The 22457-nt window shown below is 48.1% G+C and overlaps 1 protein-coding gene across 1 annotated transcript; it reads left to right on the top strand.

The window, feature by feature from the left end:
* Positions 1-3084: 3084 nt before the first annotated feature.
* On the top strand, positions 3085-17352 carry AP2S1 (adaptor related protein complex 2 subunit sigma 1). The gene is made up of 5 exons (XM_064293876.1): positions 3085-3243; positions 7231-7380; positions 13276-13389; positions 16691-16750; positions 16953-17352. The coding sequence occupies exons 1-5, from the start codon at positions 3241-3243 to the stop codon at positions 17052-17054; spliced, it is 429 nt and encodes a 142-aa protein (XP_064149946.1). The 5' UTR covers positions 3085-3240; the 3' UTR covers positions 17055-17352.
* The last annotated feature ends 5105 nt before the right edge of the window (positions 17353-22457 follow it).

The raw sequence follows: 22457 nt of genomic DNA, 5'->3' as shown, positions 1-22457 counted from the left end.
TAGTTCCAACCCTGTTGGGGATAGAGCAGTGCACAAGACAGAAATGATCTTTGAACTCTTCTTGCCCTTGCAATATTCAATAGGTCGTGTTGGTTCTTCTGCCAATACCACACTTTCAATTCCTATATGCTTTGTTATTATTAGGGCAAGTCTACTGTCATTACCAAGAAGCCCTGGTGGCACAATGGTTAAGCACTCGGTTGCTAACGGGAAGGTTGGTGGTCTGAACTCACCAGCCGCTCCGTCGGAGAAAAGACCTGGAAATCTGTTCCTGTAAAGATTACAGTCTAGGAAACCCTATGGGGCAGTTCTACTCTGTCCTAGAGGGTTGCTATGAGTTGGAATCAGCTCAACAGCATACAACAGCTGGATAGACTCTCATTATCAAGGAGCCTGGGTGGTCCAAGAAGTTTGCAATCAGTTACTAGCCCAAAGGTTGGGGGTTCGAACTCACCCAGCAGCTCTGCAGAAGAAAGGCCTGGTGTCTTAGTCATCTAGTGCTGCTATAACAGAAATACTATAAGTGGAGGGCTTGAACAAAGAGAAATTTATTCTCTCACAGCCTAGTAGGCTACGAGTCCAAATTCAGGGCGACAGCTCCAGGGAACGGCTTTCTGTTTCTGTTGGCTCTAGAGGAAGGTCCTTGTCATCAATCCTCCCCTGGTCGAGGAGCTTCTCAGGTATAGGGACCCCAGGTTCAAAGGATGCACTCTGCTCCCAGTGCTGGTTTCTTGACGGTATGAGGTCCCCCTGTCTTTCTGCCTGCTTCTCTCTTTTATATCTCAAAGAAATTGGCTTAAGACACTATCTAATCTTATAGATCTCGCCAATATAACTGCCACTAGTCCATCTCATTAACATCATAGTGATAGGATTTACAACACATAGGAAAATCACAGCAGATAACAAAATGGTAGATAGTCATAAAATACTGGGAACCCTGACCTAGCCTAGTTGACAGATTTTTTTTTTTTTAATTAATTTCTGTTGTGCTTTAAGTGGAAGTTTACAAATCAGGTCAGTCTCTCATATAAAAATTTATATACACCTTGCTACGCGTACACCCCTAATTGCTCTCCCCCTAATGAGACAGCACACTCCTTCCCTCCACTCTCTCTTTTCGTATCCATTTCACCAGCTATTAACCCCCTCTACCCTCTCATCTCCCCTCCAGGGAGGAGATGCCAACATAGTCTTAAGTGTCCTCCCAATCCAAGAAGCTCACTCCTCACCAGCATCCCTCTCCAACCCATTGTATGGTCTAATCCCTGTCTGAAGAGTTGGCTTTGGGAATGGTTCCTGTCTTGGGCCAACAGAAGGTCTGGGGGCCATGACCACCAGGGTCCTTCCAGTCTCAGTCAGACCATTAAGTCTGGTCTTTTTACGAGAATTTCGGGTCTGCATCCCTCTGCTCTCCTGCTCCCTCAGGGGTTCTCTGTTGTGTCACCTGGCTGACAGATATTTTTGAGGGACACAATTCAATCCATGACACCTGGTGAACTACTTCTGTAAAGATTATAGCCAAGAAAACCCTACAGAGTGCAATTTTACTCCGTAACACATAGGGTCGCCATGGGTTTGGGGACCTACACAACCACAGCTAACAAAAATAACCCTTATAATCCCTTTATTGAGTGCTTTCTATGTACCACTGTGTTCTAGGTGATAGAGACAGTTAACAGACAGGGTCCCTGCCCCCAGCAAACTCCTAGTAGATCTAGAAAACACACACACACACAATGGATAAATAAAATCATTAAGAGTTGTAATAAAGGCTATCAAGAAATCAAACGAACTGCTGACACAGAAAATTATAGAAGGAGGAGGTGGGGGGCCTTTGGGAACATGAACCTGTATGTAGGTCTGTGGAGGTGGAGTTTAAGCTAAATGAAGAGGCCAGCCATAGAAAGGATGAGGGGAGGACTTCCAGGGAAGGGAAGTGGAAAGGCCCTGGGAAAGCAGTTGGCGTATTTGAGTAACTGAAAGAAGACAAGTGTACCCTTTGATAGGAAGTGAATGAGAAGACTGTTATAACATGACATACATTAACAATGAATATTCATAACGTTAACTAATATTTTTTGAGCGTTTAGTATGTGTCAGGCACAGTGCTTAACAGTTTTAAAGCTTAACAGCTTTAAAACCACCCATCCAAGGGGTTGGTTGAAGTTGTTGTTAGTTGCCATCAAGTCAAATCTGACTTATGCCAACCCCATGCAGAACAGAACAAAATGCTGTCTGGCCCCGCACCAGTATTCATGATCTTTCAGTCCATCATTGTAGCTATTGTGTGCCTTCCAACCTAGGGGGTACATTTTCCAGCACTATATTGGACAACATTCTGTTGTGATCTGTAGGGTTTTCATTGGCTAATTTTTGGAAGTAGATTGCCAGGCTTTTCTTCCTGGTCTTTCTTAGCCTGGGAGCTCCGTTGAAACCTGTCCACCATGGGTGACCCTGCTGATATATGAAATATCAGTGGCATAACTTCCAGCATCATAGCAACGAGCAAGCCACCACAATACAGCAAACTGACGGATGAGTGATGGTGGTAGTATTTACAAGGGGTAACTATTATGATGACTGCCCTCTTTTAATGACTGCCCTCTTTTAAAGATAAAGAAATTGAGACTTAAGAGGTGAACTCCCTGGCCTGAAAGTCAGCTAGGAACTGCGACGGCAGGATTTTCACACAGTTCCACTCCCAAATTCCTGTTTTTAAACCACTGTCCGTCTCTCGCAGGGAAACCGTCAACATAATTTAACCAAAGCACTGGGTGAGCACTAAAAGTTACATTTCTAGCTCCCTAACGTAGTTTCTTACTTAAAGTTGTTATTTCCAGCATGCCCTTCTCTCTTCGGAGGCTGTGGTGGGGCACGTACTACATTTCCCAGAATGCAAGCCTTACTTATCTTGCTGTCAAGCTCTTCGGGAATTGTAGTCCTCTGAGAGATGCTCATCCACAACTCCCAGTATGCACTTGGGGTTTGAATCGTGTGGTACGAAGAGGACTGTCGCTCAGCATGCCGGGAAAAGGGCCTGGCCCTTTTCGCTGGCTTCCTGCTGGGACGTGTTGACCGAGTCGCCGGACTACAACTCCCAGCGGGCCGTGCGTGAGAAGGCAGGCGGGCCCCCTTGTCGGAAGTCCGCTCTAGCCCTGAGCCCCCCAACTGCAGCCAGAGCCAGAGCCCTCCAGTCACCACTGGATCGGGGCCGCTGGGGTCCGGACAGGGGTCGCCATGGTAACGGGGGCGCGCCCTCGCCTGGGACGGGCGGAGGGGGGTCCGCGTGCAGACACCTAGGCCCTGTTGTGCAAATGACAACCCCCCTGCCGCGGTGCGATGGTCTGGGCCGAGCGCGGGCTCGCAGAGTTGGGGAAGATCAAGGACCGGGAAGGGAGGGGGGAACACGGCAGTGACTTTGCGCTCGGGGGTGGCTGGGGGTCCCGAGGCGTAGGGACATTGGAGACGCGAGGGGAGTGTCACGGGGAGAGGGCTGTGCGGGTGGGAGACATTGGAGGTGGTTGGGTTCTTGAAACAAGGGAGGAGAAGACTGGCAGGGCAGGGTCTCAGGGATAAGGCGAGGGGATTGGAGGTGTGGAGGGGGCATGCTAATAGGAGGACTCTCTTAGTGTGAGGCGGGAGCGTTGGAGGCGAATGAGAGACTTTGGAACTGGGGAGAGGGGGCCCTTCCTGATGGGAGGGGTCTCCAGAGGTAGGGAGCTGGCATCGCAGGCGGAGAGGAGGTGTTGAAACAGGGACGGGATACTGCTGGGGAAAGGGAGATGATCTCAAGGGAAAGGGACTGGGCGCTGGAGATCTGAATAAGGCAACTGTAGGGAATGAATGGGGCTTTCGAGTCGAGGAATGTGGGCTGCGAAGGGGGAGAGGGGTGGAGGTAGGGAGTGGATACCAGAAATAACTGGCGAGCATTGGAGCTGGTTTTCCCAAGAGGAGTAGTCTCTGGGGATAGGGAGGAGGCTTAGGAGGTGAGAGGAGGTGCAGGAGATGGGAGGGGGCTCGAGGGGGAGGGGCTAGTAATTGGATTTGGGGAGAGGGCAGCACCCCTCCCCCCAGAATGGTGGGCTTTGGAACAGAAGAAAGTGTTCTTTGAGCAGGGAGTCTAGAAAGGCAATGAATGGAGGAAGATGTCAGAACAGCAGTGTTCTAGGAGGCAAGATGTGGTCTTTGGAACACCGGACGAGGCGTTTCAGTCAGAGAGGGAATGTCTTAAAAAAATGGTCCATTGAGGCCTGAGGGAAGGGATTGAAATGGAGAGAGTGGAGGTCGAAGAGAGTATCTCCAGAGGAGAAGGTCTGGGAGATTGGGAAAGTTGGAGGTATCCACATGGGGCATCCAGAGGGGTGAGCAGTAGGGGGGAGGAAACTTCTCAGGGTGAATCCCCAGAGGTGGAAAGATTCTAATTGTGGGAGAGAAGACACGGAAGAGGTGTATGAGGGAATTTGGGGGCAAGTGGCTGAGCTCCTTCCCCTCAGCTCTGTGGGCCTCTTTCTAGCTCCCCTTTCCATATGCCCTATATATCTCCAGCTCTGCCCCCCCAGGCTATGGTTGCCTGTGTGCCCTCCCCCCAGGCCTCTTCCCTTCCTGCCCAGGACCCCTGCCCTGTCAGGAAGTGGTTTTCCCTGGCTCAGCAGAAGGGGTTCTTGGAAGGAGAGTGTAATATCCTGTTCCCGTCCAGCTTGGTTGGTTGGGGGAGGGGGGGATAGAGTGTGGCAAATATGCCTTAGCAAAGAGAGTGGACTCCAGTTAAAGGGTGGAGGCTCCCACAAGTCAGGGTAGGGGGGTTTAGGGCAAAGCCGTCTGACTCCCAGCTCTGTTTTTTGGCTGTGAGACTTCCTTTCCTTGAGCCTCAGTTTCCTCATCTATAAAATGGGTATAAGTATGCCTGTGTCAGACAGAGCTGGGCCCAAAGGCAGGCTTCCTAGTGGGTGAGCTTGGGGCATGGTTTTCTCAAAGACAAATAATGAAGAATTACAATGCTAAAAAAAGCTAATACTTAAACATTATACAATGAGTGTATAACACACTGTTTGTGCTAGTCACTGTACTGTACCCCTTGTGCTTATTAACCTGAGCAGCAGTCCTGTGAGGGAGGTATTCTCTCATTTTGTCCATTATACACAAGGGGAAAGACACGGAGGCCCAGAGAGGTTGAGTGACTTGCCTGTGGACACACAGCCAGTAGTGAGCAGTGCCAGGATTTATTCTGGCTCCAAAGTCTGGGTTCTTAGCCAGTTGGTCAAACTGCTCTGAGTCATAATAATAGCTAACTGTATTGAGTGTGCAGTATATACTAGACATAGGCTAAGCATAGCTGGCATTAACTCATTAAATTTACACAGCAGCACTATGAGGGTTGACCTGGCTTTTCAAAACCATAATAAATTTCCTAGCCATATCTGATGCTGATTGTCGTAGCTGACACAGAACGCTTATTCAGCCAGGCGTTTGTTAGAGTACTTCTACATTGTCTGTTCCTCATTACTCCCTTATATGGATAGTACTATTATTATTCCTATTTACAGGTGAATAAACTGAGGCACCGAGCAGTTAAAAACCAAGCCCAAACCCATTGCCATCAAGTCGATTGCGACTCGTAGCAACCCTATAGCACAGAACACAACTGCCCCCTCGGGTTTCCAAGGCTGTAATCTTCATGGAAGCAGACTGCCACATCTTTCTCCTGTGGAGAGGCTGGTGGGTTCGAACTGTTGACCTTTCGGTTAGCAGCCTAGTGCTTAACCATTGCACCATCAGGGCTCCTTAAGTTACTTAAATAGTAGCAGCCACTTTGGAAAACAGCTTGTCAGTTTCTGAAGAAGTTAAATATAGAGTCACCATGTTGTTATTGTTGCGTGCCATCGCATTGATTCCAACTTAAAGTGACCCTATACTACAGAGTAGAACTGCCCCATAGGGTTTCCTAGGTTCTAATCTGTTTGCAGCAGATCACCAGGTCTTTTCTCCCCTCCTAGGTATATACCCAAAACCAAACCAAACCAAACCCACTGCCGTTGAGTCAATTCCGACTCGTAACTACCCTATAGGACAGAGTAGAGCTGCCCCATTGAGTTTCCAAGGAGCGCCTGGTGGATTCGAACTGCCGACCTCTTGGTTAGGAGCTGTAGTACTTAACCACTATGCGACCAGGGTTTCTGTATATACCCAAGAGAAATGAAAACTTGTACACGAATGTTCACAGCAGCACTTTTCACAATAGTCAAGAGGGGGAAACAACCCAAATGCCCGTCAACTGATGAACGGGTAGATAATGTAGTATATCCATACCATGGACTATTATTCTACAATAAAGAGAAATGCAGTATGATATGTGTTACAACACTGATGAACCTAGAAAACGTCAAGTGAAAGAAGCCGGACACAAAAGGCCACATGGGATTCCATTGATAGGAAATGTCCAGAGTAGGCAGATCCATAGAGACAGAAAGCAGATTAGTGATTGCCAAGAGCTCGAGGGAGAGAGAGAATGGGGAGTGACTGCAAAGGGGTCTGGGGTTTCTTTTTGGGGTGATGAGTACTCACCCCAAATGAGCACCTTGCTCCTAATGTCCTGGTATTAGGTAGTAGTGATGTTTGCACAACTGCGTAAATATATATATAAAAACCGTTGACTCGTATACACTTTAGGGTATGTGAATTATACCTCAATAAAACAAATTAGTAAAAGAAAAAAAAAAAAGGCAGAGCCGGAGCTCAAACCAAAGAAGTCAGAAACACAAGCGTTTGTTGAGTGCCTGCTGTGTACCAGATGCTGAACTAAGTTTATGAGCTTATTTAGCCTTCAAAACAACCCGACAAGATAGGTCTTCTTAGCAAGCTTGTTTTGCAGGTGAGGAAACTAAGGCTGAGAGAGACAGATCTCTTGTCCGAGGTCACACTGCAAAGAAGGGGGGCTGGCACCTGGGACTCAGGGCCCTGCGGGAACCCGAGTCTCACCGGAGGGAATTTACTCCACTGGGGTGTTGAGGGTGCCTGGGATGGGAGTGTGAGGCCGGGGCGGCTTGGTTGGGCTCTGGGGAGCGCTGAGAGCTCTGGGAGACTTGGGCCCTAGGGCCCCGGCACGGTGGGTGGAGCGGGGTGGGTGGAGCGGTGGGCACCTCCCAGCCCTGGCTCCCCCTCCTTCCCTCCCTCCCAGCCTCCCTGCACCCGCCTGCCTCTTTCACTTCCTCGTCCTCCCGCTGCCCACAGATCCGCTTCATTCTTATCCAAAACCGGGCGGGCAAGACCCGCCTGGCCAAGTGGTACATGCAGTTTGATGACGACGAGAAACAGAAGTTGATAGAGGAGGTGCACGCCGTGGTCACCGTCCGCGATGCTAAGCACACCAACTTTGTGGAGGTGAGAGACCCCGCCACCCCTTCTCTTCCAAGGCAAGCTCAGCCTCTTACCCCGAAATTCCCTCCCAGGCCTCTTCCTTGTTTCTCCTCCCAGCTAGAATCGCCCCACCCCTGGGGATCCACCTGAGAAGGCCCCTCCCGCCTGTGTTCCCATCCATCCCACAGTCCCCTCCTTCCCCTGGAGGCTTTCCTTCCCTGCCTGCTGCCAACCCCTAACTGCAGGAACCCTCTGACCCTCCCTCCTTCCTGTATTCATTCACAGGATACTTTTTCTTGTAAGCTTTCTTGTTTTTTTACTTTTCAGTGTAAAAGTTTTCAAGCATACAGATGAGTACAGGAGAGAAAAGGAGATAGGAGATTCATACACTTGCCACCCGGATTCCCCCTCCTTCCCCACATTTAACCAGCATTAATATTACCCAGGAGTCCTTGGGTAGCACAGACAGTTAAGTGCTGGCTGCTAACCAAAAGGCTGGTGGTTCAAATCCACCCAGAGGCACCTTGAAAGAAAGGTCTGGCAATCTGCTTCTGAAAACTCAGCCACCAAAAATCCTACGGAGCCCAGTTCTACTCTGACATACAAGGGGTCGCTGAGAGTTGGAATCAATTCCACAGCAACTGGTTTGGGTTATTTTTCTTTTTAATATTACCCAGATTTAATCAGTATTAACGTTCTTGCCTTTTTATTCTATTTTTGTTGTTTGTTGTTCACTGAAGCCTTTTTTTTTTTTTTGGTGCCTTTTGAAATATTACCATAGAAATTTTCAAACACTCAAAGGTAGAGAGGATAATACAGCAAACTATCCGTTGCTGCCGTGTTTTGAATTAAATTACAAACATCTTGATATTTCACTCCTCGATATTTCAGGGTGCAGTTTTTTTTTTTTTTAATAATATTTTACTGTGTTTTCAGCGAAAGTTTACACAGCGAATTAGGTTCCCCTTTGAAATTTCTGAACAGGTTGTTCGGCAACGTTAGTTATGTTTTTCACCATGCGTCAGCCGTCTCTTTAATTGCGCTCTGGTGGTTCCGTTTCCAGTGCTCTAGTTTCCCTGCCCCCTTATCGTCTCATCTTTGCTTTAGAGTAAACTTTTGTCCTTTTAGTTCAGGATGTGTCTTGAAAAATGAAGCCACGTCCTGCCTTACCACAATACCATGATCAGACCTGATAAAATTTATCATAATTCCACAGTATTCTTTGAATACCAAAATCAAACCCATTGCCACTGAGTCGATTCCAACTCATGGTGACCCTATGGGACAGAGTAAAAAAAAAAACAAAAAAAACTAGTGCCAGTAGAACTCCCCTATATGGTTTCCAAGGAGTGGCTGGTGGATTTGAACTGCTGACCTTTTGGATAGCAGCCAAATACTTACCCTGCACCAATATTTAAATTTTCCCGAATGGATCTCTAAAGCTGATTTGTACCAGTCCAGTCAAGTATCTTTCAGTTGCTATGTCTGTTTGGTCTCTCTTAATCTAGAAGTCTCCACCTTTTATTCTCATGGCATTAATCCGTTGAAGAGATCAGACTGATTGTCCTGTGGAATTCAGGAGGTATTTACTGAAGGCCTACTATGTGCCAGGCACTTTTCCAGGTGCTGGGGATACAGCAGTGAACCTAACAGACACAGTCCCTGTCCTGGGAAAGTGATGTCCTAGTTGGTATAGGAGTCAGACGGCAACACATTTAGTGTGTCAGGTGGTGAGAAATGCCAGGGAGAAAAATAAGCTCATACAGGGAGTGGAAGGAGGCCTGGTGGTATACTGGTTAAGCGCTCGGCAGCTAACTGAAAGATCATCAGTTCAAACCCACCAGCCACGTCGGGGGAGAAAGATTTGGCAGTCTGCTTCCATAAAGATTACAGCCTTGGAAACCCTACGGGCAGCTTGCTGTGTCCTATAGGGTCGTTATGATTCAGCATCAACTCAACGGCATGCAACAGACAAGACTCTCATTGTCAAGGAGCCTGGGTGGTGCAAGTGGTTTGCGATCGGCTGCTAGCCCAGAGGTTGGCAGTTCGAACTCACCCAGTGGCTGATGGGGAATGGGGGTGGATGACACATGTTTTAAAAAATATTTTTTATTTTATTGTTGGTGAAAATGTGCACAGCAAAACTCGCTTCCGTTTAGCCGTTTCTAAACATATTGGCCAGTGACATTGGTTACATTTCTCACGTGTGTCAACATTTCATTATTTCTGTCCCAGTTGTTTTACTCCCATTGACTTAAACTCCCTACCCTCCAACCTTCTCATCTATGCTTTAAAATAGCTGTGTCCATTTGGTCTCACGTAGGCTCCACTTTCTCTCGCACTCCACCTCCACGCCTCGGACTCCACCTCAGGCATGCTGGCCCTCTTGCTATTCCTGGAACACCCTAAGTGTGTTCCGGCCCCAGAGCCTTTCAACTTCTCCGGATTTAGTTGGAGCCCTGGTGGCTTTTTTAAAAAAGAACACAGTACTCAATGGTGACAGTCTTTACTTTTTGTGCTAAACTGTTGCTTAGTTTAAAGGGGATAGTTTCAGTTCAAGATTTGAAAAGTAACTCAGGGCCTTAGTCTCAGGAATTCCTCCAGCCTCAGTAGGCCCACTAAGTCTAGATTCTTTAGGAATTTGCAGTTCCGTGCCACATTTTTCTCCCTTTCTATCAGGAGCCACCTGTTGTGTCCGGGATGGGTGACAGATTTAAACAATCTGGACAGGGAGGGCCTCACTGAAAAGGTGACATTTGAGTCAAGGCCTGAAGATGTTGAGAGAATGAGATGGTATATGAGAGACGAACATTCCAAGCCAAATGGACAACCGGTGCAAAAGCCCTGAGGCAGAGACACCCCTCAGGTGTTCTAGGAATAGCAAGAACAGCACTGGAGGGGAGGGTAGGAGGAGATGAGGTTGAAGAGGTAACAGAGGCAGATCATGGGACCTTGTGGGCCATGGTGAGGACATCGGCTTTTACTCTGAGTGAGATGGGAGGGAGGGTTTCCAGCAGAGAAAGGAACATGAGCAGACTTAAGCTTCAGGGATTCCTCTAGAAGGCGACAAGAGCCAAAGTAGGGGGACCACCAAGGAGGTGACCGGAGTGGCCCAGGTGAGAGCTGCAGGTAATCGGAACCAGGGTGGAAGCAGCAGAGGTGGCAAGAAGTGTTTTGTAAGTTGTCATTGTTAGTTGCCATCAAGTTGATTTCGACTCAGAGCAACCCTGTGTGATAGAGTAGAACTGCCCCATAGGGTTTTCTAGGCTGTGATCTTTATGGAAGCAGATGGCCAGGTCTTTCTCTTGAAGAGCCAGCTGGGTGGGTTCAAATTGCCAACCTTTCAGTTAGCAGCTAAGTGCTTAACTGCTGCACCACTAGGGCTCCAACTATGTGGGAACAAGCCCAAAGGCCCTGAGGCAGGAACACACCTAGGGCATTCTAGGAATCACAAGAGGGCCAGCATGTCTGAGATAGAGTCTGAGGACTGGAGGTAGAGTGTGAGAGAAAGAGGAGCCAGGAATGCTGTCCAGACTTGGGGCTTGAGCAACCCATAGGATGGAGCTGGGAGGTGCTCAGTGAGGCTGGAATAGACAGCCAGGAAGGTTGGCCGTCAGATGAGAATGTCGAGTGGGGCCTGACCTTCAGCCCTTAGGTTCCTCCAGGGTCTAGGCCCAGGTATTTAACATGCTCATTCATTCATTTATTCATTCATGTATTCACATTCCTTGTGGGCCTCCCTATGCTGGGGACACAGCAGTGACCAAGACAGCCCTGGCTCTCCCCTCATGTGTCTCATAGTCCAGTGGGGGTGATAGAACTGTCCCCAGACAGTGACAACTGAGAGCGGGCAGGCCTGGAACGGGAGAGCCCAGAGGGGGCTGGGGTATCCAGCAGGAGCACTTATCCCAGTCGGGAGGAAGAGACTTATCTGAGCGTATATAGTAGAAGAGCTGTGGGTCTGGGCAGACCCTTGAGAGCCTGGAAACGTAAAATGGAGGCTGAGGAGCCTGTGAGAATGGAGCAACAGCCAGCGGAGTAGGAGGTCCTGGGAGGTGACACCAGGAAAGTGAGTCAGTGTCAGACCCTGGAGAGGTCACGCTAGCTCCAAGGGTCAGTCCTTAACGTGACTCCAGATGAAACTCTCTGGGCCACTCCGCAAACCCTGTCACCCAGAGAATGGTGTTCAAACCATTTGATCCCATATCTGTTGTTGATTTGTGACTTAGGTGACCGAGGATGTTACAGAGCAGAACTGCCCCGTAGGGTTTTCTTGGCTGTAACCTTTTACAGAGGAGCCCTGGTGGCACAGTGGTTGAGTGTTTGGATGCTAACCAAAAGGTTGGTGGTTCGAACCCACCAGTTGCTCCACAGAGAAAGATGTGGCAGTCTACTCCTGTAAAGATTACAGCCTTGGAAACACTATGGGGCAGCTCTACTCTGTCCTACCAGGTCGCTGAGACTCACAATCGACTCAATGGCAACGGGTTTAATCCTTACGGAAGCAGATTGCCAAACCTTTGTTCCACAGTGCCTTCGTGTGGGTTTGAACTGCCAACCTTTGGGTTACCAGCCGAGTGCAAACGTTTGCACCATCCAGGGACCTTTGATTGTGTATCTGAATCAATTAAAAAAAAAGTACAGCAGGCACTTGATATATGCTTATTTATCTGTGGGTTGTGTGGACACTACTGTAATAATATTTTAGAAAACATACTTCAAGTATAGAAATTAAAAGAATGAGCTGAGAAAGAATAAAAATCCAGTGTTCGCTCTAAGGAGCCTGGGTAGTGCAGCGGTAAGCGCTCGGCTGCTAACCGAAAGGCTGGTGGTTCAGACCCACCCAGCGGCTCCGCAGGAGAAAGGCCTCGTGATCTGCTTCTGTAGATTGTTGTAGTTGTGTGCCACCGCCTAGAAAACCCTGTGGGGTGGTTCTGCTCTGTCACAGGGGGTTCCCGTGAGTCAAAAAATCCTCTTGAGGGCACACAACAACATTGTCTCTCACAATTGCCACCAGGTGGCGCCACACACACACACATATCCCAGGCCTACCGGTACCAGTTACCCTGGAGTGGACTCTGACTCACGGTGACTCCGCGTGTGTCGCCAAGTAGAACTGTGCTCTGTAGGGTTTACAATGTCAGGTTTTTCAGGAGTAGATTGCCAGGCCTTTCTTCCAAAGGTTCAGGTCAACGTGAACCTCCAACTTTTTGGTTAGCGGCGAAGTGTGTAAGCTATTTCCACCACCCACAGATTCCTCCCAGGCCTGGAGCAGAGATGTTCTGATTTTGGCCAAAGACACTGTGCATTGCAACTATATTTATCTAGTCTGTGTGTCTTTATCTATTTATCACCTTACACACACATAAAATTAGAGCCCATGTCCCTGATGCCTGAGTGTTTATTCCCAAGTTATGTGTGTATGAGCATAGTCATATTTATAGATATTACAGCTTAGCGAGGGCAAGGCCCAGGGCTTTCTTGGGTACAGTGGTGACCTCTGCACTGCCCAGCACAGGGCTTGGCATGCAGTAGGTGCACAGGAAATATCTGTGGGATGATTGAATGAATGAATTCTATCTGGAGGCAACAGAGACTCCATCCCATCAACTCCTGCTCATCCTCCGGGGCTCAACTCAGATGCCCCCTCCTCCAGGAAGCCCTGCCTGACTCCCTCTGGGCTCCCCCATTCTGGCCCTGCCAGCTCTGGGTGGTCCTCTAGAGATGAGTCTGTCTCTCCCACTGGACCGGGAATCCCGGGAAGGTAGAGCCAGGGCTGTCTTGGTCTCCACTGTGTCCCCAGCACATGGTCAGGCACAGAGCTGGGCCCCAGGGACCACGTGTGGAATGTAGGACCTCTCAGTCTGGCCCATTGGGTCCTGGGCATTCTCTGTTGCTGACAGTTTCTCTGGCCCACAGTTCCGGAACTTCAAGATCATCTACCGACGCTACGCTGGCCTCTACTTCTGCATCTGTGTGGACGTCAATGACAACAACCTGGCCTACCTGGAGGCCATCCACAACTTCGTGGAGGTGTGCGGGGCCTGGCAGGCAGGGCTGGGGAGGGTGGGGCATGCGCGCAGAGCCCCCTCTCCGCTCCTCTCTGTGGTGGGCGGGGCTCTGTCTTTCTCCGCTCACCTCCTGTTTCTTTTTGTCCCTGTCTCTCTTTGTGTGTGAGTATCTGCTCCAGCGACTGATGTCCTTATGCTGCTGTGTCAGTCTCTGTCTTTCTGTCTCTGTCCTTCCAGCTTCTCCCCGTTTGTCTGTTCCCCGCCTGTCCGTTCATCTTTCTCCCCCTGCCTCAGTCTGTTTTCTTTGCCATCTTTTTCTGTTATCATCTGATGATGTTTGTTTCTCTTTCTCCCTGTCAGATTTTTTTTTTTAAACTGTATTGTGCTTTAGGTAAAAGTTTACTGTGCAAATGAGTCTCTCAAAAATTTATACACAAATTGTTTTGTGACATCCCTGCAATGTGTCAGCACTCCCCCCTTTCCCTTTACGGCCCGGGTTCCCTGTGTCCATTTGGTCCAGTGTTCCTGCCCTTTCCTGCCTTCTTGTCTTTGCCTCTGGGCAGGGGTTGCCCATTTGATCTCATAGACTTGATTGAACTAAGGAGCACGTTCCTCATGTGTGTTATTGTTTGTTTGATAGGCCTGTCTAATATTTGGCTGAAAGGTGGACTTTGGTTTGAGTTGGTAGGGTATCGGGGGGCCATAATCCTGGGGGTTCATCCAGTCTCTGTCAGACCAGTAAATTTGATCTTTTTTTTCCTTTTTTGTGAATTTGAATTTTGTTTTACATTTTTCTTCTGTTTTGTCCAGGACCCTCTATTGTGATCCCTGTCAGAGCAGTTAGTGGTAGCCGGGCACCATCTAGTTCTTCTGGGCTTAGGCTAGTGGAGGCTGTGGTTCATGTGGTCCATGAGTCCTTCGGACTAGTATTTTCTTTGTGTCTTTGGTTTTCTTCGTTCTCCTTTGCTCCAGGTGGGATGGGACCAGTAGATACATCTTAGATGGCCACTCGCGAGCTTTTAAGATACTGCATGCTACTCACCAGAATAGGATATAGAACATTTTCTTTATGAGCTATGTTATACCAGTTGACCTAGATGTCCCCCAAGACCAGGGTCCCCAGCCCTCAGGCCCAGTAACTTGGTCCCTCAAGGTGTTTGGATGTGTCTAGGCAGCTTCAATGCCTTTGCTACAGTCAGGTTGTACTGACTTCTCCTATATTGTGTGCCGTCTTTTCCTTCACCAAAGTCAGTCACAAAAGGACAAATATTGTATGAGATCCCTGTCAGATTTTGGCCAAAGACACAATATTTCGCAATCTAGTCTCTGTTTATCTAGTGTACATGTCTATATTTATCTATATCACCTTTCTTTCCATTTCTCGGTTTCTTGCTCCACTCTCAATCTGTCTTTTTTTTCCCCCGTCTCTTCTTTTCTTTTTTAAGTAATATTTTATTGTGTTTTTGGTGAAGGTTTACCCAGCAGTTTAGGTTCCCATTCAACAATTTCTCCACAAGTTGTTCAGTGACACTGATTATGTTCTTCACAGCATGCATTGCCATCTCTTCTTGATGATCTTTGTGTCTTTGTCTCTTTCTCACCATTTTTCTGTCTTCCTCGGTTTCTCTGTTTGTTTATTGAGTTGAAATTCACATAGCATAAAACTAACCATTTTAAAGTGAACGATTCAATGGCATTTAGTCCATTCACAGTGCCGTGGAGCTTCTGCCTCTATCTAGTTCCAAAACGCTCTCATCACCCCGAAATAAAACCCCCATTAAGCTGTGGCACACATCTGCCATGTACTGGTAACCACAAACCTGCTTTCTATCTCTGTGTGTTTGTCTACTGTAGATGTTTCATATAAATGGAATGATACGATGCCTGACCTTCTACGTCTGACTTATTTTTCTTAAAACTGTAAAGAAAACCTGTTGCCATCAAGTCAGTTTGGACTGCCCCATAGGGTTTCCAAGGAGTGCCTAGTGGATTCGAACTGCTGACCTTTTGGTTAGCAACTGAGCTCTTAACCACTACGCCACCAGGGTTTCTAATTTCTCTTAGCATAATGTTTTTAAGATTCATCCACATGGTGGCATGTATCGTCATGCCTTCTTTGTGGCTGAGTAATATTCCATGGTATGGATGGACCACGTTTTGTTGATCCATTCATCTGTTGATGGACACTTGGGTTCTTTCTACCTTTCGGCTATTGGGAACAGTGCCACAGTGAACACTGGAGTGTAAGTATCTGAGTCCCTGCCTTCATGTCTTTTGGGCATATACCTAGGAGTGGAACTGCTGGGTCATATGGTAATTCTCATTTACTATATGTTTAATCTTTTTAACTTTTTAAAAATCTTATTTATGTTGTTCTTGAGAAAACAAAACTAGCAAAATAGACACCAATTCAACCATTTCTACATGTCCAATTCAGTGACATTGATTACATTCTTTGAGTTGTGCAACCATTCTCACCTCCTTTGCTGGGTTGTTCCTCCCCATCAACATAAATTCACTGTACCCTAAGCTTACTGCCTAATCTTTCAAGTTGCTGTTGTCACTTTGATGCCACATAGCTCTTAAAAGAGCACAATGCTCAAGACAGACATTTACTAGTTAAGCTAAACTATTGTTTGATTTTAAGAAGACTCCAGGGGATATCTTTGGTTCAATGTTTAGAGATTACCTCAGAGCAATAGTTTCAGGGTTTCATCCATCCTGCCTAGGTTTGGAAATTCTGAAACCTATGAGAATTTGAAATTCTTTTCTGCCACGTTCCCTGTCTATGTTTAACCTTTTGCGGAACTGCCCAGCGTTTTCCACAGCGGCTGCACCATTTTACATTCCCACCAGCAGGGGAAGAGGGCTCCAGTTTCCCTACATCCTCACCAACGCTTGCTGATAATAGTCATCCTAGTGGGTGTGAAGTGCCGTCTCATTGTGGCTTTAATCTGGGTTTCCCCAGTGACTAATGATGTGGAGGGTCTTTGCATGTGCTTATTGGTCGTTTGTCTCTCTTCCTTGAAAAAATGTCTATTCAAGTCCTTTGCCCACTTTTCAGATGGATTGTTCGTCTTTTGTTGTTGAGTTGTGGGAGTTCTTTATATATTGTGGATACTAGACCCTTATCAGGTACATGATTTGCAAGTATTTTCTCCCATCCTGCGGGCTGCCTTTGCACTTTCATGTTTGTGTCCTTTGACCCACACAGGTTTTCATTTTGGTGATCTTGCTGTCATCTCTTTCTGAGGACCTTTGATCCAGTCTGTATCTCTCTTTCTTCCTGCCCAAGTCTTACCATCTCTGTCTTCTCCTCCCAGGTCTTAAATGAGTATTTCCACAATGTCTGTGAGCTGGACCTGGTGTTCAACTTCTATAAGGTAAGCTCTCGGTGCAGGTGTAGGAATTGGGGAGGGGATGGGGAGGAGGGTGAGCCACAGCCCCTCAGCCTCCCCTGTGTCTCCATGGGTGTTGATTTCCTGACTGTCAGGTCTCAGAGCCCCTAGGTTCCAGGTTTGGACCAACATCCCAGGGATCCCTTCCCTCACACCAGGGTCCCCCTCTTGACCTCCTTCCACTCAGGTTTACACAGTTGTGGATGAGATGTTCCTGGCCGGCGAGATCAGAGAGACCAGTCAGACAAAGGTGCTGAAACAGCTGCTGATGCTGCAGTCGTTGGAGTGAAGAGGGCAGGCGTGCCGCTCCTGGACCCCAGCCTCCCCGGACTCACCCCTTGTTTCCCCTTGCCGGGCCTGGGGCCTGCCCCCAGCCACCCCCTGCCCCAGCCGCCAGGGAGGAAGGGACCCAGCTGGGTCTGGGACACAAGGGAGGGGGCTGCCCCCAACTCCCCTTTGGGCCCCAGCTGTGGGTGGTGGCCACCTCGCGTGTATCGAGTAACCATGCCATTGTCATGTGATGCTGTGAGTGTGTGTGTGGAGCCCCCAATAAACCCGTGGCCCCCGCCTGGCCTCGCCTTCTCTGAGCCCTCTGCCTGTCAACCCCAGGAGCCACAGACACTCGGGGGCTGTGCCATCAGTCAGTCAGTCATCAAACGCCCCGCCTCACTGAGCAGCATGGGGAACACAGACATACATCAGACCTGATGCTTTCCACAAAGGACCACAGGTCTGAAAGAGGGTGACAGATTTTGACACCACCCACTTGCTACTAAAATAATAATACTGATACCAAAACAAACCCATTGCTTTTGAGTCAATTCTGACTCATGGCAACCGCATGTGTTACAGAGTAGAACTGTTCCATAGGGTTTTCTTGGCTGTAATCTTTACAAAAGTAGATCGCCAGGCCTTTCTTCCATGGTACCATGGGCTAGGTCAGCACCACCCACCTTTAGGTTAGTAGCAAAAGCTTAATTGTCTGCGCCACCCAGGGGCCTTCAATGATAATACTGATACGTCACACCTAATAGCATGGGTATCTCCCAGGCAGTGTTCTCAGTGATTGACATGTGTTAGCTCACTTAATCCTTACAACAAGACCAGGAGGAGGGACTGTCATCTCCCTTCTACAGGTGCGTCACTGAGCCCAGGCAGGTTGAAAGACTTGCCCAAGCTCACACAGCTAGGAAGTGGCTGAGCCGGGTTGTGCTCCCAGACAGGTGCTCCAGAATCCTGGTTTGTAACCACCAGACTCAACAGCCACTGGTTCTGTGTGAGATACTTACGTGCTTCCCAGCAACAGTGCTGTTGGCATTTGGGGTGGGACAATTCTTCATGGTAGAGGACTGTTCCACATGTGGCTTCCACCCACCAAATGCTGGGAGTGGCCCTGAGCCATCGTGACAGCAGAAGACACCCCCAGCTGTTTCCAGTGCCCTCTGGAGTGCTGGAGCCTGTCCCCGCGCCCCCACCCTGCCCATTCAGAGCAGAGTGTAAGGGCTGCCGGCCGCACCTGTGACTGGGGCCTTGGCAAGCTTAAAACAACCCAGGCCTGTACTGCCAGCCGTTGTTAATGTTACAGCCTCCCAGCTGCAGGAGGTCGGTGTGTCCCAGCACGTAGCTGCCACGTGGCAGCCATGCAACCTTGGAGTAGATCACCTCTCTTGCCTCGGTTTCTTCATCTGGAGAATACATTGATAATAGTTTTTACCTCACAGGGTATGTTTGAGGATTAAATGAGCTGATCTATGGGAAAGTTTAGAACAGCACCTGGTACTAGTAAACACTCATTCATTCAACAGACAAGTGCCTGCCGTGTGCAGGACCTTGTTAGAGACACAGGAGGATGGGCGGGTGCTAGCTATAATCATTAAAAAAAATAATAATCATTACACACAGGGAAACAGGATTGGAGCAGTGAATTCCTTTATTTTGGACACATTTTGAGTTATGACAGCACTTAGAACACTATCGTTGGTTATATGTACTACACACAATGTTGCAGTCTGTAATTTGCTGATGTTTCTCATGCCAACCCTCAAAGACAAAGATGGGATTTATAAAAGTACTGTGACAAAAAGGAATAAAAATGAAAGCCGGAAAAAAAAAGAGGTATACAACTTACATCAGAAACAACTGTAGGGTAATACTATTCAACTATTTGCATCCCCTTCCTAATGGAATCAGCTTTGCTCTTCCCCGAAGCATGCCGGGGATGAATTCGGGATGGACTCAGGCTAAAGAACAAGGCCAGGAGTGACATGACTGGGCCAGCGGCCAAGGCTGAGGAATGCCTTAGCAACAGGAAGGGAAACGTCTGGGCCTGGATGTGAAGTCCCTGGAAACACTGACTGCCCAAGGACGTGGGAGAAAAACGATGAGCCTTGGTCCCAGCTGGAATGGTACATAAGCTCAGGTCTCTTGCTAGGTGGTTGTGGAAAATACTCCAGCCGGCCGCCACTGGAGAGCAGCTGCATACCCATGTCAGTAAGTTTCCCTGTACTCGTGAATCTGGAAAGTGCTACATGTCATTCTTCGGATTTTATCTGCCAGGACACACAGCGAGGGTCTTTCCTTGCTGGGGCTGTCCACCGACACCAACTTATAACGGTCGTCGGAAAGGAACCTTGTCGTAAGCCAGGGACGACCTGTATTAGGTTCTTGTTGCTGCTATAACAAATGACCACAAACTTAATGACTTAAAACACCACGGATGTATTATCTTGCAGTTCCGAAGTCCAAAATGGGTTTCGCTGGGTTAAAATCAAGGTGTCGGCAGGGCTGCATTCTTTCAGAAGCTCCAGGGGAGGATCTGTCGTGTTGCACTTTCCAGCTTGTTGCATTCCTTGGCCCATGGCCGCTTCCTCCATCTTCAAAGCCAGCAGCATAAAAAGCACCTTCCAAATTCTCTCTGACTCTAACCTTCCTTCCTCCCTCTTTCATTTATAAGGACTCTTGTGATTGCGTGGTGCCCGCCCAGATAATCCAAGATAATGATAATTTCCCCATCTCAACATCCCTCATTTAGTCACATCTGCAAGGTCCCTTTTGCCTGTAATGGAACAGTCACAGGCTCCGGGGATTAAGATGTGGACATCTTGGGGCCATTATTCTGTCTACCACAAACCGCTAACAATGGTGTTTACGTAAGAGTTGGTTTTGTTAGCACCAAATCCCCACTCTGGGTAGGTTAACCAGGAAAGGGGTTCATTGACTGATACTCAGCAGCTCAGCGAAATCTCGGCAGTCAGGGGCAGGGCAGAGAGCCAGGCTTAGAGCTGCAGAACCTGGAACAGTGCACAAGATGGCACTGAGGAGCTGCTTTGTGACACTACCATTGCCGCCCTTGTACCTTGGACACCCCACAGCTGCTAGACCTGCTGCTCCAGCCTCTGGAACCTTCCCGGGACTGCCAGCCCCTGACAACTGCTTCTTCCTGGTCCCTACACCATCAGCTACTGCCCCCCGCCCCACCCATTCCCATCCCATCATGAGCAAAAGCAAACTTGACTCCATCCTGGAGCCTGGTTGTGTTCCCACAGCCTAGCTGCAAGGGAGTCCGGAAAGAGCACGCAGCTGTCGTGTGAAGGGTTCAGCCTCGGAAGGTGGGGGGTTCCTCAAGCAGAGGAAGGGGGTTCAGATGCTGGGTGGATGAACAGAAGGCCTTTAACTGTTCCCCAGCCAGGGTTCTGCTGAGAGGAAGTGATGAGGCAGAGGAGAAAGCCAGGTGCTATGGCTTCAGCAGCCTGCGCTTTCACTGCTGCTCTCTAGAATGTTATAGGAATAGCGGAAGCTACCACTTACTGCGTTGCTATGCCAGACTGTGTCCCATGGACTTTATGGTGTTTATCTCAGGTAACCCTGATAACACACCTAGGTGTGTCACTCTTTCTTTATTGAGATATAATTCACATACTATGAAGTATACAATTCAGTGACATTTAATATATTCACAAGATTGTGCAACCATCCCCACTATCTAATTCCGGAACATTTCATCACCTCAAAAAAAACCCTGTACCCATTGGCAGCCACTCCCCGTTCACTCTCCCCCCAGCTCTCTGGCAACCACTAATCTTCTTTCTGTCTCCATCTCTGTGGATTTGCCTGTTCTGGACATTTCATAGAAATGGATCCAGGCAATATATGGCCTTTTGTGACCGGCTTCTTTCACCTAGCATCGTGTTTTCAAGGTTCATCCATATTGTAGCATCTATCAGCTCGTTCCTTTCTATCCCCATTGTATCGAGGTACCACAGTTTGCGGATTCTCTCAGGGTGTGTGTGCGTGTGTGTTTCGTTTTGTTTTAATTTTCATTGTGGCGAAATATACACAACAAAACATTTCAACCATTTTTACATGTACAATTCAATGACATTAATCACATTCATGGTGTTGTACAACCATTACCGCTATCCATTTCCGTGGTTTTTCATCGCCTTTAACAAAGCCTCTGCACCCCTTACACAACGGGTGTGTGTGTGTGTATTTTTGAGATGGAAAATACGGCAGCACATTTTATGCTGATGGGAATGGTCCGATAGACCAGGGACAGGCTGCTGGTGTGGGAGAGAAAGGGGAAGGCTAGAGTGAGAAGGGTGGGGTCTGGAGACACGAGGAGGCGTTGATACTAAGGGGCAACACAGGTAACTCTTCCCAAAGACCAGGTGGAAAGTGGGGGGGGGGGAGTCAGGCGCAGAGGCAGGTGGGTGCTGAGTGTGGAAGAGGGAGATCAAGGCAGTTCTTTCTTCAGTTGTCTTGGTGACGTGGGAAGCAGGGCTTCGAACCCGTTCATTCCGGTTTGAGCCCCTGGTGAGGATTTGCATTTCTACCCAGAGGTATACCGAATCAGAACCTACAGTTTAACAAGATCCCCAGGTGATTCTTACGTACAATAAATTTTGAGAACCACTGTTTACTAGTGGTTCTCAGAATTGGTCCCTAACCAGCATCATTGATGTAGCCCCTCGACCCCTATCACCTAACCACCTAATTCTGCTCTTTGGAGGCAACTGGTATAACCAGTGTCTTGGTTATCCTTCCAGAGGTATTCTATGCATTGAGAAACAATATGAACACACACACACAATTCCCTTCTCCCCCTTTTTAATACAAATGGTGGCATATTGATCACACAGATTCTTCACTTTGCTTTCTCTCCCTTAAGATATCTTGGCAATGATTCCAAAAGGGTATATAAAGAACTTGGTCATTCCTTTTTATGGCTATATTGTAGGGCAAGATTTGTTAAAACAGCAACAAAGCACTAACCATAAAAGAAGACAGATCATTTCCATTGAATTGAAAGTAACACCTCCATGCATCAAAGTCCACCATATGAGCTCAATCAACGTCACTGAGCTGTACACGAAAAATGGTGGCAACGGCAGATGTTCTGTTATGTATATTTTACCACACACACGTATACAAAGACACCTTAACGCCAAAACAAAACAAAAATCCCACCATAAGTCAAAAGAGAAGCCACTCCTCAGGAGGAGATACTTGCAAGAAATGTGACAGAGGGATCCATGTCCGCAATATGGAAAAAAACCCTACAAATCAATAAGACAAACAATTGGAGTAGGAAAATGGGCAAAAGGAGAGGACGACAACATCAGAAGCCCTGGGAGGTGGGGAAGGGTTACAGGTTATCCATATGAGGTGGGAGAGTGAATCTCTACCTCAC

The sequence above is a fragment of the Loxodonta africana genome, chromosome 11 (genome assembly GCF_030014295.1).
Source record: "Loxodonta africana isolate mLoxAfr1 chromosome 11, mLoxAfr1.hap2, whole genome shotgun sequence".
In the NCBI taxonomy this organism is placed as follows: domain Eukaryota; kingdom Metazoa; phylum Chordata; class Mammalia; order Proboscidea; family Elephantidae; genus Loxodonta; species Loxodonta africana.
Note: the sequence above shows the minus strand (reverse complement) of the source record. Positions and strands in the feature narration are given on the sequence as shown.